The sequence below is a fragment of the Jaculus jaculus genome, chromosome 1 (assembly GCF_020740685.1).
Source record: "Jaculus jaculus isolate mJacJac1 chromosome 1, mJacJac1.mat.Y.cur, whole genome shotgun sequence".
NCBI lineage: Eukaryota > Metazoa > Chordata > Mammalia > Rodentia > Dipodidae > Jaculus > Jaculus jaculus.
In genome coordinates, this window is record NC_059102.1 from 339,957,064 (window position 1) to 339,974,311 (window position 17,248).

Genomic DNA, 17,248 nt, shown 5'->3' on the forward strand with positions numbered 1-17,248 from the left:
GGTTATACGTGGATGTACACTCTACTATGGTGTTCTGGGAATTCTGTTTGCTGTCACCCTCACACATTGAGGAAACAATGGCCTTTCTTATTCAAGGACTCTAAAGGCGACACACAGTAAATGTTATTAAGGCGCATAGAAAACCATTGACTTGAAACTAAATCAAGTCATTTATTCTGTTCTGTCTACATAACTGCCTTGAGGAAAGAGGGCAGAAAAAGCTTCCGAAACCAACTGAGTTGTGACCTCTGTCACAAAGCCTCCTTCAAGGCTCCTAAAAAAAAACAGAGAGTTGTATAATAGATATTAAGCTTAGCTCATAAGAAAACATTCATTATTTCTTAAGATTTCTCTTTCCATTCTGAAAATTATAGTGCCTTCCAATTTTGCTAGTCTCAGATAACTTGGGACTAGTTGGTTTAACTCTTTGGTGTTCTGGGCACTACCTTCCCTGAGTTTCCTCTCCTGAGGTCTGTAGGATAAGATTTAAATATGGACATTCATAGCTTCTATACACAAAATTAATGTGACTGAAGCTCAGTGGTAGGGCTTGCTCTCAGCTCAACTAAATGAAGACAGCACACACTTAAGCACTGGAGCAGCCTTCCCATGATCTAGTTATGCACTGGAGATCCTTAAAGATGGTTGTCCTCTTCTCACAAATGGTGGTCCCACCTTGAAGAACAGAAACATGCATAGTGCCCAGATGAACATGATTTTTAAAAAATCATTAATTAATGAGAGAGAGAGAGAGATGAGCATACAGTGTCACTGCAAAGGAACTCAGACACATGTACCACCATGTGTATCTTGCTTACACATGGGTGCTGGGGAATCAAACCTAGGTCTTTAGATACTGAAGGCAAGTGCCTTAATCACTAAGGCATCTCTCTAGCCTGTGAACATGGTTACTAAAAACAAGCATAAGCCCCTGGCTCCATTCCAGAGCTCACTCATGCTGCAGCTCCTCTGGCGTCCTTTAATGCCTGTATGTTCCTGTGTCTTAACTGTCCCCAGCTTAATCACCACAGCAGACAGGGTGAGGGAGAAGTGCACTGCCTATACATACCTCCACCAAACCTATGAAAGCACCATTATGTGGACCTCTAGTATTCTTTGTGAGGTGTTAAATGTTGGTCCACTGAAAAGCTAGTGTGGGTATCTGGGAACTCAGCGTTTCTTCCAAAGCAGTTCCTAACTTCCTTTCATCTATATAGCCCAGAAGGAAGGCTGCCATTTAGCATAAAGAATACTTCACAGCACCCATTCACACTCTGAAGGAAGCATATCTTGAAATGGTAATAGTGCTGGGCATTCTGAGGTGAGGTGAAGTCAAGAACTTTTGTATGGGCATCTTCCATCAGACACAGCTGGCCTGCTGATCCACTTTGAAGATGTGCCACTGGGCAAAGCGGAAACCCCATCATGGCATCAGTGTGTGCCAGCACAGCTTGTGGGGCCCCTGCCTTGTAGACGTGACCACTTACCTCGAGTTGAGCAGCAGAGCGCACAGCGCCAGGGGCACATGGAGAGGAAGGGGCTGTGGTGCGAATTCAGTTTGTGTTCACGTGAACAAGTCTTAGACGCTTTCCCCCCTTATCTGTGAATTTCGGTTATTGGGTGAAATAGGCAATAGATCCTGGTGACTTTACATGCTTTCCCCTGAAAAATCATCCCGCAGGCCCGCGCACAGGTCTGCTGTGTCAGCCTTCAGATTGCTCTCAGCGTATTTACAATGAGGAATCAAGTTTAGTGAATGGAATGAACACCGGCTAGTGGTAATTGTGACTCTTGCATGTGTGCACACACGCACCAAGCTTCAGGGGAAAAAAAAAATATATATATACATGATATCTGCAAAATAATTTCTATGGAAAATACCCAAGATCTGTAATTGATTATGCATTTCAAATGCGCAGTCTTGGGTGGCAGGTCTGGGCCCATTGTGGAGCTACTGTGCTCAGCCCAAGACAGGAAGGAAAGAACTCTGAGTTGCAGCCTGAGGAGTCTGAGACAAGAGTGAGTTCATGGCCCTGAGTCCCAAGTTCTCTGTCACTGATGGACTGCTGAGACAGTCTGGCTTCATCTTGTTACGTAGAAAGTCACAGGAGGAGGGCTTAGACACCTCTAACCTACTAGGTACTAGGCACCTTTTGCCATTGCTCATAACTGCCATACTGAAAGCTGCTGAGAATGAAGGTGACTGTATTTGCTTTACTCCTGTGAAGCTGGATCGTCCAGACCAAGCCATGGACTTAGAATGTGACTATAAGGGCTCATTACACTTGGTTAATTTGGTAAACAGTTTTCAGCCCTAGCATGGTGTTCCCTGCTGGTTGTTAATTTAGGTTTTAGGGCACAGCTATGCATCGGCATAGTGCTCAAAGTGATTAGGTGACTGCCTCATCCCCTTCTCCCCAAGAAAACTTACATCATCAGTGTGGAGCTAACAGAAAACACAAAGAAATGCTCACAGTACAAGACTCACACTGCATCACTGCTATGATTTTATAAAGATTAGGGAAAGATTTTCAGGGTAACAAAGAGCCACTGCACCCATGAAGCATGACACAGGCCATGCCAGCTATTGCAGAGCTGCAGGGGAAGTGCCTTGGTTTCTTGGAGAGGAGATGCCAGAGTTGTTTGTTTGGATTATTTATAAGAAAGAGTATGATAGTCTAAGGCTGAGCAAGAATGTTAAGGCTGTATATGCCAATCCACGCTTTGGCAGTGCTTGGCATGATCTTGGAATGGTTGTACACCCCAGTTTCTTAATCTGTAAAAAGGAAGAACAGTGAAATATGGCCCTTAATAAGGGATTGGGATGATATGTTAAATTGTCCCAGTTAAATCCACTAAAGCAGTCAACACCTGCAAGTTCTCTTATGAAGCTTCTTTGGAGCCATTGTTGATTTCTGTAATAATTGTTTGGACACATCAGCATTGTGGAGTTATGGCCTCTTTGGGTACCACTGGTGTACCAAAAATGTGTCTGATATGTCTCATGCATTTCAGAGAACCAAGGGACATTTAAAGAGAAGAAAAAGAGGAGAGAAAGAAATGGAACAAAGAAGGGCAGGAGGGAAGGGAAGAAGAAAGCAATGGAAGGAGGAAGGCAGGAGGACTTAGGCAGTTTGCCGAAAGATTATGTGACAGTAACCACTTCACTAGCCAGTCCCCATTGCAGGTATGATGGCACACTCCTGTGACACCAGCTCTTGGAAGGCTGAGGAGAGAGGATTGCAAGTTCAAAGCCAGCTTGGGATTTATAGTGATAAGGTATCTTACAAGACACAGAAACAATAAATAGCCTGTCCCCACAATGAGGACAACCTGCCACTGTGAGGTCAGAAGGAAAAAGAAAAAAAACTGTGCTCACTGTCCACCTGCCCACAACAGTGGCTCTAGCCAGGCTATTGACTGCTCTAAACGAGCAAGCGGTCTCTCCGCAGCTGCAGTCGGCTGGCCTTTCAGCACCAAAAGCTTTTACCATGATGCCTAGTACATGCTGCAAAAGCCGTCCACTCAGCCCGAGCTGGCTGAAGAATGTGGAGGAACAGTGAGTGAAATAGGTGTCTCTATGAAAGTGGGCTTTTACGAGGGTGATGGAAACTTTGGAATAGAAAGGACCAGCCTCGTGTCTGTCACAGTTCAGGAAAACCAAACACCATAGGCCAGCACCAATGTTATTTTACTTTTTTAATTTTCTGCACCATGTAAGAAGGGGCCTGGCCTGAACACTCCTGGTGACAGTAGGCAAGGTCTCAAATAGCAGTCTGATGAAGGCCAAGTCACACAGCTGAGGCTGACACAGTTAGGCTCCCTGCTGCCAGCAGCACGTCGAGGCTGACACCGTCCCCGTCTTGGAGACTCCACTGTAAACTGCAGATGCTTGGGTGCTGTGTTACATTTAATAGGTGGGATGGCCGGGGAGAAAAATCAGAAACCACGGCCGATGTACTGTTTACTTCTCAGTCATTTCATGTTAAATCGCTGTGACTTGAATGTCAGCGGTGTTTGGGATGTGGTAGTGAAACAAAATCCATCTCCAGTGTGCCAAGACAAATTTCAGAAAACCCCAAAACACAATTGTCCTGGCTTCTTGCTGGCTATGTCTACACACTCACGGATAGTAGCTGGTTTCTTGCCCTCCAACTGTTTGGTGGGTTTCCTTGTCTTGCTGCACTCTGATGGATGTCTAATGAACCCCAAACTACTTCCCTTCAAGCTGGGTTGTCAGGCTCGAAGAGCGACCACATTCATTAAGCATGTCACAAGGCCGAACCGATCGGCGCTGAGCTGCAGGGTGCTGGAGTCAGTTATGGTGAGGGGTATGCGGATTTGTTCTGCTCATTTGAAGATTCGGGCAGAGGAGAACTAGATACGAGTGACTAGGTACTGACTGGTGGTCTGAAAGTTCCTGGGCAATACTAATATTAGCAAAGTATTCTTACTGGGAACATTCGTATGTCTAAGCTCCCAGCTCTTCAAATCAAGGACATTTGGCCAGGAAGTGTCAGCGAAAATACTGAGCCTTGAATCAAAATTTTACATATGTGTTATAAAGTTGAACTCATCTCCCTCATGGAAAGAAGCAGCTTGTGTGTGTGTACATGTGGAGGTCAGGGGCATCTTCCTCAACTGCTCTCTCTCTCTTATTTTTTCCACACAGGTTCTTTCCCTAAACCTGGAGCTCACTGACTTGGCTAGACAAGTCAGCCAGCCAGCCCCAGAGATCTTCCTGTATCTGCATCCCCTGTGGTGGGATTAAAGGCCCGTGTCATTGCTCCTGGCTATTACACAGATGCTTTGTGATCTAAACTCAGGTCCTCATGCTTGCTCCTGAGCCATCTTCCCATCCCTCCTTGTGTCCAGTGTGTAACCGTGTACCAATGCAAGGGTTGCCATAGCTGCTCGAGTAGCATTTGTGCACTCTAGGCACTCCTTTACACAGGAGGCAGGAGATTATAGTGAAAAGAAAAAGCCAGTGAACATACCTACAAGTCACTTCACTTTCCTTAGGTCTTTATCTTTAAAATGGAGTTTGAGGCCTGAAGAGATGGCTTAGTGGTTAAGGCATTTACCCACAAAGCCAAAGGATCCTGGTCCGACTCTCCAGGACCCACTTAAGCCAGATGTACGAGGGGGCACATGCATCTGGAGTTAGTTTGCAGTGGCTGGAGGCCCTGGCGTGCCCATTCTCCCCCCCACCCTCTCTCTCTGCCTCTTTCTTTCTCATAATAAATAAATAAATAAATAAATAAATAAATAAATAAATAAATAAATTTTAAAATAGAATTTGAGGCACCTTCTTTTCAGGATCAAGGAATATAAGTCATATAAAACCGAAAGTGTGTCTTCAAGAAGGATTGAATGTCTTCAGTGAGAGCAGCCTGGTCTTTTCACAGAGGGATGCTGGAGTGGACATGTTTTATCATATTTTATTCATCCCTAACTTGCTCATCCTTAGCTTGACATTGAGTAACGGAAGGGGAGCCCAGCCAAATTCAGTGTGGTCAGACCAGCATAGTTTTGGGAAGAAGCTTTCAAATTTGACTGTGAAAAGAAATCTTTTCTAGTCATCCTGTGGGTCTAGGACATTGGTCAGGTCCTCTAGCAATTCCAACATAGGTCATGAGTGAACATCATCCAATAAGGGGATCTAGAGGAGAAAAGCAATGTTTTGGAGTCCATCACAGTGAAAGCAGTGTGACGACAGAGCTGAAATAAGCTGCAGAGCTGCCTGCCTCAACTGCTGCTGGCTCCGGGAGTTGCAGGCTTATATAAAACAGACTGTGCTCTTTAAGTATGTGAATTCTTCCAGTGGCATTAGGTCCCATCTCCTTGGAAGATAGTGACTTTCTCTGTTCACATTTGAAACTCTTCTTTATTGTTGGAAAATTGTGTATGCATTGAGCCTAATTAAATATGGTTACCTGGATATATAGGGAAAGACCTTGCCATATGCAAGCCCACAATACTCCCGAGGGCTCTGATGTCCTTAAGTCTTCCCTTCTCCAGGTTCAACACATACACAAACATTCCATGGCATTTTAATTTACATGGCTCAAGGGTTGTAATTTATAGCAAGTTTAAGGATGAAGTAAACTCCAATATGAGCTGGTAGTATACCATTTATTTTCTCTTAAAGGATTTCAAAGTTTGTAAATGAAATTACAAGGTGGCTCTTGGAGGTTACTTGTATAGATTTGGGATTGAAAGGAGAGGGCTAATAGAGTGAAACTCAAGGCCAAGAGCATGCTGGCCCTGGGTCAGCATTGTTTCCTGTTTCTAGTACCCTTGCTTGAGAAGTTTTCCGGGAAAACATGCACTAGGCCATTTTGATTGTATTACTTTTGTTGAAGTTTTTTGACTCTCAGCCAACAAGGAATAGAAACTCAGTCCCAGGAAGAGGGACACCTTTCCCTTCCTGCTTTCCACTAACGGGTCTTATCTTTCTTTCTTTATTATTGCTATTATTATTTTTTGGTTTGTCGAGGTAGGCTCTTATCTTTCTACCCAGCCTCGGGACTCATGTGTGCTCTAGCGGGTGGGTTGTGAAGCTCAGGGGGTTGTGAGCAACTTAGGCAGCAGACACACAAAGCCCCCAGGGACTGTTAACCCCTTCACACCCAGTGCCTTCAGTTTCACTTTGAACGTACACGACTGAAGCTTTGCCCTGCCTAAGGGCCAAGAGCCAGACAGCCTAGAGGTATTTCTTGCAAAAGATACCTTCGCACTGCCTGTCAGAGCAGAGATGGGTGATCATGGAAGACTTTTCCCCAATTTTCTGTTACATTTTGTTTTGGGACAAAGTGTTGCTATTTAGCTGTTGGATATTTAACCTGGTAATTGCTGTCTAGACTTAGACTGATCTCAAGCTCATAGCAATCCTCCTGTTTCAATCCCCCGAGTGGTAGAATTGCAGGTGTGCACCACATTTCTCTTTCATAGAAACCCTGCAATGGAGGGTGGAGTTCCTTCGTGTGTCTGATGGGAACGTAAAATTGTCTTGCTGTTCTTTCTGATGGCCAGGGCTTTCAGTATCACATGTGGAAGGTGGTTGGAACCGCGAGAACTTTGGTGACTAATCCCTCTCCAAACAGGAGAAAGGAGTTAGAGTATATACCACCCCAGAACATGTGACTGTGTCTGTTCATTCTCTGCACCCCTAATGAACTCTGTCAGGCAGCAAGAGAGCTTCCCTCCCAGGGGCATTCATGGAGGCCCAGTAGCCACTTGGCAGCTCAGCAAGGGACCTGAGTGGAAATTTATGCAAGACCCAGGGCTCTAACTTTCCCTGTTTGCTCGTATAATACTGACAGCATGATTCAATATGGCTTTGTATCAGTGTATAAAGGAAGAGACAGGCTCAGAAAAGCCACGAAATGTCCCTGCTTCCACTCAGCTAAGCTCTGCTTGATTTGGTTTCAGAATGGAGATTCCCTTGACCAACCTTTGCTACACTAACAGCTCCTAGCTTCGTGCGGCTATAGCAGGGACACATGTGGATAGGACTGTTCTTTAGAAGGAGAATTCAGGGCCTCTTGTTCAAATAGCAAGAAAACGTTCTATTGAAAATTCTTGAATAGCTTAGCAGTAGAGTACTTGCCTAACATTCACAAGGCCCTGGGTTCAATCCCTGATACCATATAAATTCTAGAATATACAACTTCTCTCTCTGTCTTTCTCTCTCACACACACATCTGTTGTAAGCTCTTTGGGGGCTGTTTGATATAACACTCCCTGTGCGTAGGTTATTTCCAGTGCGAGAGCCTTAGAGGAACCCGGGCTCTTATCCTTCAACATGGAGTGTGTAACCCACCAACTACTGGGTTTCTTTTAACATTAGCTATCAAAATAATGCTTTACTAAGCTAGCATGTTCTCTTCATTGATTTGTTGATCCAAGATATGTTTAGTGTCTTGACTGAAAGTGGGATAGAAGGGGCTGGGGAAGATACCTTAGCAGAAAAAGTACTTGCCTCGCCAGCATGAGAACTTGAGTTGAATTCCCGTAACACATGCCAAAAAAAAAAAAAATCTAGGCATGGTTACGTTTGCCTGTAATCCCAGGGTTGGGAAGGTGGAGACACATGGTTTGGGACTTGCTGGCTGGCCAGTCTAGCCTGTTTGGAGAGCTCCAGGTTATTGAGAGACCCTGCCTCTAAAAAGGTGGGCAATGACATGACATAGCACTCAAGGTTGTTCTCTGGCTGCCTCACACACATGCACACACATGAGTGCCCACCTGCATAGACACACACACACACGTGTGCACACACACACACACACACACACACACACACACACACCCCACAATGGTCTTAAGGCACATTTCTATTGGCATTGCCTACTGAATGCATCATGGCACTGCCAACTTGAGGTGAGGTCATCTGCCACCATGGCATGACTTGGACTCTGTTCCTGGTCCCAATTCTCCCAGAAGTGGAGGGTAACCATGGTGACTAGATGGCTCAAGAATGTTGCTTAGGGCTGGGGACACCAGAAGACAAGGGTCTGGAGACAGAGAATCCTGGGAAGGCAGGTCAGTACAGGAGCTGGCATTTCAAACCCTTGCACCATTGTCCCATAGGACTTAATTTACAAAACATGAACTACTTAGAATTAATTTAGAAATATTGATGATTTCAAGATGGCTATATGGAGCATTCAGCACAAGTGTGAGAACCGTGTGCACCTGCTCTGGTCACATACCCTTGATGTCAGCCCTGGGTTGTGAAGAAGCAAAGGCTAAACTCAGGTGTCTAAGTAAAGACACCCAAGTTCCAAGTACTGGTGTGGAAAGAAGACAATATATATTAAGCTAATTATTTGGAACAGACCTAGGTCAGCATTATACTTAGGACGTAGTATGTGATTAAATGTTGCATTTGTGCCTTCTGAAACTCTTAATTTGGAAGTTAATGATTAGTTAGATTTCTTTACTTTTTTCCCTCCCCACTTCCCCAATGTCAGGTTATGGGGAGTGAGATGCCACTAAATCTGTGACACATGGAATCTGCTATGTGTAGGACTTTCCCTGGAGGAAGGTGTGTGGGAAATCATGGGAGGAGGCCCGGCCGCAGCCTGCTGGTGTGAGGTGCAAGGGTTGAAAGAAAATCAGTTTGACTGGACTGAAAAAGTGGGTCAGAAATGGAGAGGAAGGAGCAGGCCAGGATGCGAGTGTGGGTAAGTTGGCGACACGGTCAAGCACAAGCACCTGACCACCTGGCACAGAGGACTGTAGAGAGAACTCCCATCTCACAGGGGGAAGTTAGTTCTTGGAGGAAGCAGAGGAAAAAGCTCCATTCCTTCAAAGCTAAGTTGGGTGGATTTGGGCTGGAGAAACCATTAAGCCCCTGCCCTGCAGCTCTGCACCCTGAGCCGAGGAAGTCGGTGAGTCTGTTGAATCCGGGCTGGTTGTAAGCAGACCTGCTTTGCTTCTCTTGCACAGCGCATCCAAAAGCACTCATGGAGCTGGGGCAGAATCGCAGACCAGCAGTGTTTTCCCCCTAAATGAGAAGACACTTGGCAAGCTTCCCAAGTCCCTCAGCCTGACAGAGGGACTATGACCCATAAGCAAATGACAGCAGGGGACAGCTGGGACGGTCCCTTGGAAGCAGTAGCCCTTCAGTCAGCAGTTTTCAGCCCACATTTGTGTGTCGGAGCACAAGGCTGGGGGAGGCTGCTGTGTGTGCCCTGCGGACCTGGCTCTTTCACCGTGGTCACAAGACCAGAGCAGGGACCTGGGGGACGCCCTTCAGCAATCCCGCCATCTTGTTCATTAACTCTACTTAAAAAGCTAGAACTAAAAATTCAGATTTGTGTTATCAGGCAGTTGAAATATAAGCTGTCTAAACAGTCCTAACAGCTAGCCAGGAAGAGGGCTGTTTGCTCGGATGGAGAGAGCAGAGCAGAACAACCATACTTAACCATCAAGCTTCTCTTGTAAATATTTGCAGACGCCCCTTCAGAGCTCAAAAGCTTAGGACAGGATCATTGGATGATTTGCTTAGAAGAAGAAGAAACAAAATTGACCTCACGGTCTGAGGCAGCCATAAAAAAAGGAAGAGCATGTGTATGGCAGAAGACCAGAGGGGGAGAAAAATGTACAAAGCTTAATAAACACAAAGGAGAATAAAAATAAATCTGGAGAACAGTTATTTACAAGCGCGATGGAGGGACAAGATGGAGGCTGGTGGATGTTTGTGGAGATAGAACAAGCCTATGGGGCTCCATGCAAAGAAAGAGTGGGGAATTAAAAAGGAGATGCGTACTCTGGTTAATAACAAGAAGCACACTTAACTCGTCCACTCTTCCAGGACACACTTTCAAAGGATGTTTGAAGCTTCTGCTGTCTAAGGCAGAGGGTGAGTGAGGATGAGTGCGGTCAGTTGGCCTGGGGAAGGCTTTGGCCAAGCGAGTGTGCAAAGCCTGGCCCAAACTCTACCCAATTTGCTTGGCCTGGGAGTCTGGCCTGCTTTCAGCCATGCTGGTTAGGATGGGACCAGCCTTTCCAGTCATAGGGATGAGCATATCCCAGCACAGAAAAAGATTTCTTTTTAGCAGATTACCCTTTTCAAACTGCTAAGCCCGGGGATGGGGGGGTGGGGGGGGCGGTGAGTGGGAAGGGGCTCCAACCTCCAAACCTGCTACCAACCCAGGGCAGCCTGAAAGCCTCCTACCATTTCATAGTGTGTGAGTGAGCTAGCAACTGTGTGTGCATAAAGACTTCATTTTCTCCAAAATCTGAATGGTTTGGATTTGGGGGGGGGGTGTTTCTTGTTTAGAGTTATGGTTCACCAGCTCTAAAGCCTTATTTCACACTGCTCTTGACTTGGCATTCATTGTTACTCCATGAGCTTGCATTCGGGAAGCTTCAGGACGTGAGAAGGTGATGAGGAAGCATCTCCCAAGGCAAAAGTGCAGCGCTCCCAAGATGAGGAAGTGCCCAGTATCCCCAGGCTTGTTTTCCCCCAGTGTCATCATCAGGGCATAACCTTTCCAAGAAATCACAGCAGGTCTTTATTTCTATTTTAAGGTCAGCAAGATGGCCTGTCAGCCCATGAGAGGTTAGTATTGTCAGTAGCCACCTGCTTGACCAACTGGACAGACAGGAGAAGCCTCGCAAAGATTTCTGTCCTGAATACGGGGAAAAGAAATCCCTGGCAACTTCAGTGTCTGCCCTAAAGATTCTTAAAACCTCACAGAAGCCAAGGAAATTAACCAGCACAATGCAGAAACAATAAACATGTAGAGAAGTATACCTGTGAATGATTATGTTGCAATGAAGCTCTGTCTTGAGCCAAAGATAGCAAGGATTCCAGTCTGGCTGTGACACTTTGGAATGGGGAAGCTAAGTATTTAAATATAATTTTTATTAATTAATTTTTTAATATAAGTTGTAATGCATCTCCTCTCCTGGTCTCCATTTCTCTTTGGACTCTTAGAGTTATTGGCATTCACCGTGGGGTAATTAGGGCCTCTGTTTCTGGGGGGTGGGAGTGAGAGCTAAGTCTCAGGGTGTTTCTACCCGCTTTGTGGCTCTTACAATCTACCTGCCCCTTCTTCCTCAACAGCCTCGGATCTTTGGCAGGTGTGTTATCTGTCAGTGCTGACTTCGCTGTGGCCTCTGTATTTCTGTCACGATGTGTTTCAGTTCACCACACCATTTGAGGCTGTTTCCTGGATGTGGATGGGCCGGGCTACCATTGGGAGCAGTGCCCATGTCACTGCTTCCTTTGCAATTTCTTCTGGACCCCAGTAGATGTGGTAGAGGCGGCACATCTCACCGCGAGCATTTGGCTGTCTTTTCTTGTGTTCTTGGCTCTTGTATCTCCCCAGTTTTCTCTGCCATCTGCAAAATAAAACAGGTGCTCTGACCCAGGGTGAGAGCAGTTTTGATTAAGGGGGTATGCCTCGGAGCTTCAGAGACATTTTGATGAGGTTATCTGCTCCCCTTTTGTAGGGAACATGGGGGATTCACTCTGCTTGCTGTGATTTTCCTGACCATGGGTTACTGACTTGCTTCCCCAGACCAGTTAGGAGTTTTTCCCACTGAGCGGGCCTCATATGCAATTGAAGGGCCATTGGTTACCCAGAGAGGCTGTGTGCCATGATTGTACAGGTATGTAGTTGTTGTCCAGCAGGCGGATTGCATGGCTTGCAGGATCTCTTGCTTGTTCATGCTGTTGATGACCTCGTTCACCCAGTAGCTCCCATAGCACTTTCCAGAGCCCTAAGGGTATGCCAGGCTAGGCTGGCTTTCCTCTCACTTCCCACATTATCTCTTGGCATTGTGAGATGGCAGCCTTGGAGTCAAGAAAGTGAATTTGAAGGAGATCTTGACAACGGTTGTAGAAACACACTTGATACAAATGGTCTGTGGGGCCCAGTGTTTATGCTCAGTCACTGAATGTTGGAGTTCCAGCAGAGGTCCTGTGGATCTGATTTGGCCCTGGGGTACCCTCACACTCATACTCAAAGGCAACATAGCAGGTTACTAGAAAACGAGTGTAAAATTCTAAGTAATGCATAAGGTTGAAATAGTTGGGTACTGTCCTCAACTATATCTTCTATAAGGGTCCGAATCTTGCATTGATTCCTACTTTTTAGTAGCTAGTGTTTCTTTGGGAAAAGGAATTTTAGACTGGATCTATTATAGTTGGCTTGTGGGCATCATTTTGTTTCTTCAAATTTCTTTACCATAACTTGGTCATATGTGTGAAAAAATCGAACTATTGAAGCCAAAGCAAGATGCAATACATGTGCCTGGATAAAAGTAGAGTATTTTGATGCCAAACTTTCAAGGAAAAAAAGCACATGGGCAGACTGCTTGCCATTAGGAGCTATTTTCTTGGCACATCTGATTAAAGTGTAAGCAAGCCTGACAGCTCTCTCCAGGCATCAACTGTCATGAACTTGTTCCAATTCATAACCATCGAGGATTTTCCACAACTCTGTCAGCCTTCAAAGGACAGGGTTAACTGCTTGCCCTCCAATGGAGTTAGAAGTGGTTTGTTAATCTCTCTTAATCTGCTCCTCCTGTAACCAAGCACACATGTTGATTTTATTTCGTTTTCTCCCCTGGTTAAATTGCTAATGATATTAAATTGGCCATTTGCAATGAAATCGTTCTGTAGCTATTTCCCCTATGGTTTGGGGGGAATATCTTGTGCTTCGGCCTTTCTTTAGAGCACAATGGGTTTTATCCTTTTCAATCATTGCCTTAACTTTTTACAGATGCCATCCCGCCCACTTTCTACAGACCCTACTTCAGAATAGTCCGCTTTGACGTCTCAACCATGGAGAAGAATGCTTCCAATCTGGTGAAGGCAGAATTCAGAGTCTTTCGTATGCAGAATCCCAAAGCCCGAGTGCCTGAACAACGCATCGAACTGTATCAGGTAACCTTTGCTTGGGTTGTTTTAGTGGGTTACTAGTTTGAGGTCCTTGGGTCAAAAATTTTCTACTGTTGAAAATTTTATTAGTGCTGGGTGTAGTGGTGCACACCTTTAATCCCAGCACTTGAGAGGCAGAGGTAGGAGGATTGAGTTCGAGGCCACCTTGAGACAACATAGTGAATTCCAGGTCAGCCTGAGCTACAGTGAGACTCTACCTTGAAAAACAAAAAAAAAACCAAAAAAAAAAAAGAGAAAATTTTATTAGCCTATTCTATACACCCACAATCATGATAAAGGCCCTCGTCTGTCATAACTCTTATAGTAACAGCATGTTCCTTATCATCCAAGGAGACCTGGACAATTAAGTGTTGATGTTCATCTTCTGGTGAGAACAACTGCAGCCCCCACCTTGGGAGAGCTTTGGTGGAAATGTCAAGCCCCTCACTTCATAATGTAGACCAGGTGTTCAACCTTGAAGAAGGCAGCTAACCTGTTTCCTACGCTATGACTATCCCCTTCTTTTCTTCCTTCTCTATTGTGTTTTCCCTCCTTATCTTTTTAACTTTCATCTTTATCTCCTTATTTCATCCGCTCACTAATTTCACCTTCATTCCTTTTCCTTTTCAACTCTGCCCGTGCCAGACTATCACCTTCCAGCCCACATATGTGCTCTGTCTCCCATGAAATGTCAGCAGCTCTGGCATTTCATCTCTCACCTCCCTGGTAAAGCTACTGGGCAGCAGTGTCAAAAGATCATGGAAGGCCAAGCTCCCGTGACAGTGCTTTGAGGCCTGTTACTCAGGTGGAGTCTGAGTGGCCATAGCTTCAGCTTCAGGTAGGAGCTATGAGAAATGCAAAAGCACAGGGTTCTCACACTCTTATGAAATACAAACCAGACTTCAAGGAGATACCTGTGTGATCCTTACACACACTGAACCACTGCTTTAAAGCTTTGGTCTGGCGAGGGAGACACAGCTTAAGTACCTTGTGATGTCTTGTTAACAGCAAGGGTTGCTCTTGCGGGTAGAGCTGCAGAGCTAGGAAGGTCTTAGCAAGGAGCTGGCATTTGGGTGAAGTTTCCAGAACCAACTTAAAGTATATTAAAACACAATGTATGATAGAAGAAACAGCTTGCGTGATGGTAGTCTTTTAACTCAGGTCTTGTACCGACTAGGCAAACACTCCTACACTGAGCCACCATATCCAGGCTTTGGGGACAGTCTTGGTGGGTTTACTGAGGGTGTTAGTACGTAGTTCCTCAAAGCAAGGAGACACCAGGAGACAGCCTACCAGGCAGTGTGAGATGGAGCCTCAAGAGGATTAAGAGCAGATTCCTGGGAATACTGTGTTAATAAACAGGCCTGTGTGACAATGTGGTTAAGATGTATGGTCTTGTGGACAAGGAAAAAGTTGACATCTCTATGTAAAAAACTCTGTTTACTCTTCTTTCTAGTAATTTGGAAACTTGGATAATTAAGATGACTATTTTCCTTGGACTCTGTGTGTAAATGGGAGAGTGTGAAGGGAGGATGGCTCACTGGGTTAGAGCTATTGCTACACAAGCATGAGAGCCTGAGGTCAATCCCAGTACCCACATAAAAAGCTGGTCATAGCTGTACATGCCTGTAACCCCAGCACTGAGGGCATAGAAACAGGAAGATCTCTGGGGCTCCTTCGTCAGCCAATCTAACAACAAAAAAGGTTTTCCAGGGTCTGTGAGAGGGAAAATAAGGGAAATAAGGCAGAAGGATAATACAAGAGAAAATCTACCATTTTTTCTCTCCTATGTATACATGCACATGGGACACATGCGTTTCATCTGTACACATGTGCATATACCCCACATATAGCCACTTGCATCCCACACATACCACATACAGACACTGAGAAGAAAGAAGATGTGAAATTACCATTCCTATTATGTATGAACTTTTAAGAATAAATGTTAAACTTTTGGACAGTTGACACATGTGCATATGAAAATCATGCTAATTTTTAAAATGGGTCCTTGAGAACCGCTGCTTGAAGTCCTTTGATCTCAACATATCTAAGAGTGCATCGAGGGCGGCGTATCGCCTGCCTATAGGTGAGAGCCTCGCTTGTGTGGTCCCATTTGCCGGTGAAGTTTTAGAATAGTCCAAGTCCACGTGTGCCCGGCTCTGTGCTAAGCAGCTCAGGTGAAGTTCTTTCTGATGATTCCACTATACTGTGATGATTGAGTGTTCTTTCTACTCTGGCCTCTCTCCACTTTACACAGAAAGATGTCAAACTGAGTGTCAGAGAGACTAAGTAACAGGGTCAGGGCCTCACAGGTGGGAAGTGGCAAGCCTGGGACAGGAATCAATCATTGACTCCTCTGTACTATGTTGTTTATGGAGAATCTAACCATTTTTCCTTCTGTAGGAGTCAGAATAGAAGAAAAACAGGGAAAATTGGGCCATAAGGTGGAGTGATAGTTCCAAAGAGGGCCAAGACTGATGCTGTAAAAAGAAGTTGATTGAGGGTAGTCAGATCAATTGCATTACAACTCAACTAAACAAACATAGTTGCATCTCCTTTTTTTTTTTCAATTAAGGCACTGATAACAATATCCTGGATAATTCTCCCCAAAACTGTTTCAGAGTTGTGACTTCAGGTATCTTAAGTCTGCTGGGCCAGTCAGCTGTTCTCTGGTCCCCTGGTCTTATGCTCCCATAAGTGGTTTCTCCCAGCAGGCTTGGTGATAAGTCCTCTTCCTATCAGTATTCATCTCATCACTAAATCTCTAGAAAGGGATGTGTTCCATGAGGCTGGTCATAGAGGGGTCCTTAGTAAATTCTTGGTAGATGTTTCCACAGCACTAGGTGCTCATGACACAAACAACACTTCTGTGTGGATGAAAGTCTTTCAAGTGGGAGAGGGCACAGCCATTGCACTAAATATGGGGATATTCCCAAAGGAGACAGTTCTAGCTGAAAAGTAAGAATAACAACTCCTAATATCAGGAACTTACCTGGCTGCAGTATCGCTTTCTGACACAGCAGACATCCAGGAAGTAAGTCAGAGAGATGCCAGCACCCACAAGGCAAAGCCCACACACACCTGACTCATCAGGAAGACAGCTTTGGCCTTTGTTCATTTTGAATAGGAGGATTATGCCTTGGACCGTAAGTGAGAAACAGGGAATTAGATGGGGAGGATGACAAGAAGACATCTTCTGGACTCGAGATGTTTTTCCAGGGCAACACAGGATTGCTAGCTAGAAAATCTAATCTCAGATGCAATGCAATTGGACCATCTGCCTAAACCTGAGCCTGTTTCAAGTCAACCGTGCTGTATCTCCTCAGCTTCTTCCCTGTTGTCTGGCTCCACTTTTGGCTCCCTGACTGGAAATCCCACTTTTAACTTGTTGCTCACCAACTTTCCACTTGCCTTCTGGGAGACCTTTGCAGCCTTTAGCTGTAAATTCCCTTTCCCAATCCCAGTACAGAAGTAGCTGCTTGCGATAACAGCATTGGATTGCAACAGTGAAGCTACATGACATGCAGAAAATTAAAAGCATGCGATAAATTCCAGTGAGTTTTATATCTAAAAGTGTTGAAATATTATTTTGAAAAAATAAAAGCCTTGGAGCTTAGGTGGGAAGATCTTCAACTCTTTAGAAAATTCATCTTTTCATAAGAACAAAGCCCCTGATGGTTCCGGATGGTCTGTGATGGCTGCGTCCCCTGAACTACTCTTGAGAGGAAAGTTGGGTGGCTGTGTATCAGGTGAGGTTCATGTGCAGATGATCTATTAGGAGTCCACAGGATACTGATCCTAAGCACCAGGAGGGATGTGTATGTGTATCTCTGCGCTCATATC

The 17,248-nt window shown here is 45.1% G+C and overlaps 1 protein-coding gene across 4 annotated transcripts in view; it reads left to right on the forward strand.

Annotated features, from left to right (window-relative positions):
* Tgfb2 (transforming growth factor beta 2) overlaps positions 1-17,248 on the forward strand; it is an 84,102-nt gene that overhangs the window by 41,293 nt on the left and 25,561 nt on the right. For all 4 annotated transcript variants that reach the window (XM_045130404.1, XM_045130411.1, XM_004670110.2 and 1 more), the window contains one exon: positions 13,245-13,408. In XM_045130404.1, the coding sequence (XP_044986339.1) occupies positions 13,245-13,408 (164 nt within the window). The remainder of the gene's footprint in view (positions 1-13,244; positions 13,409-17,248) is intronic.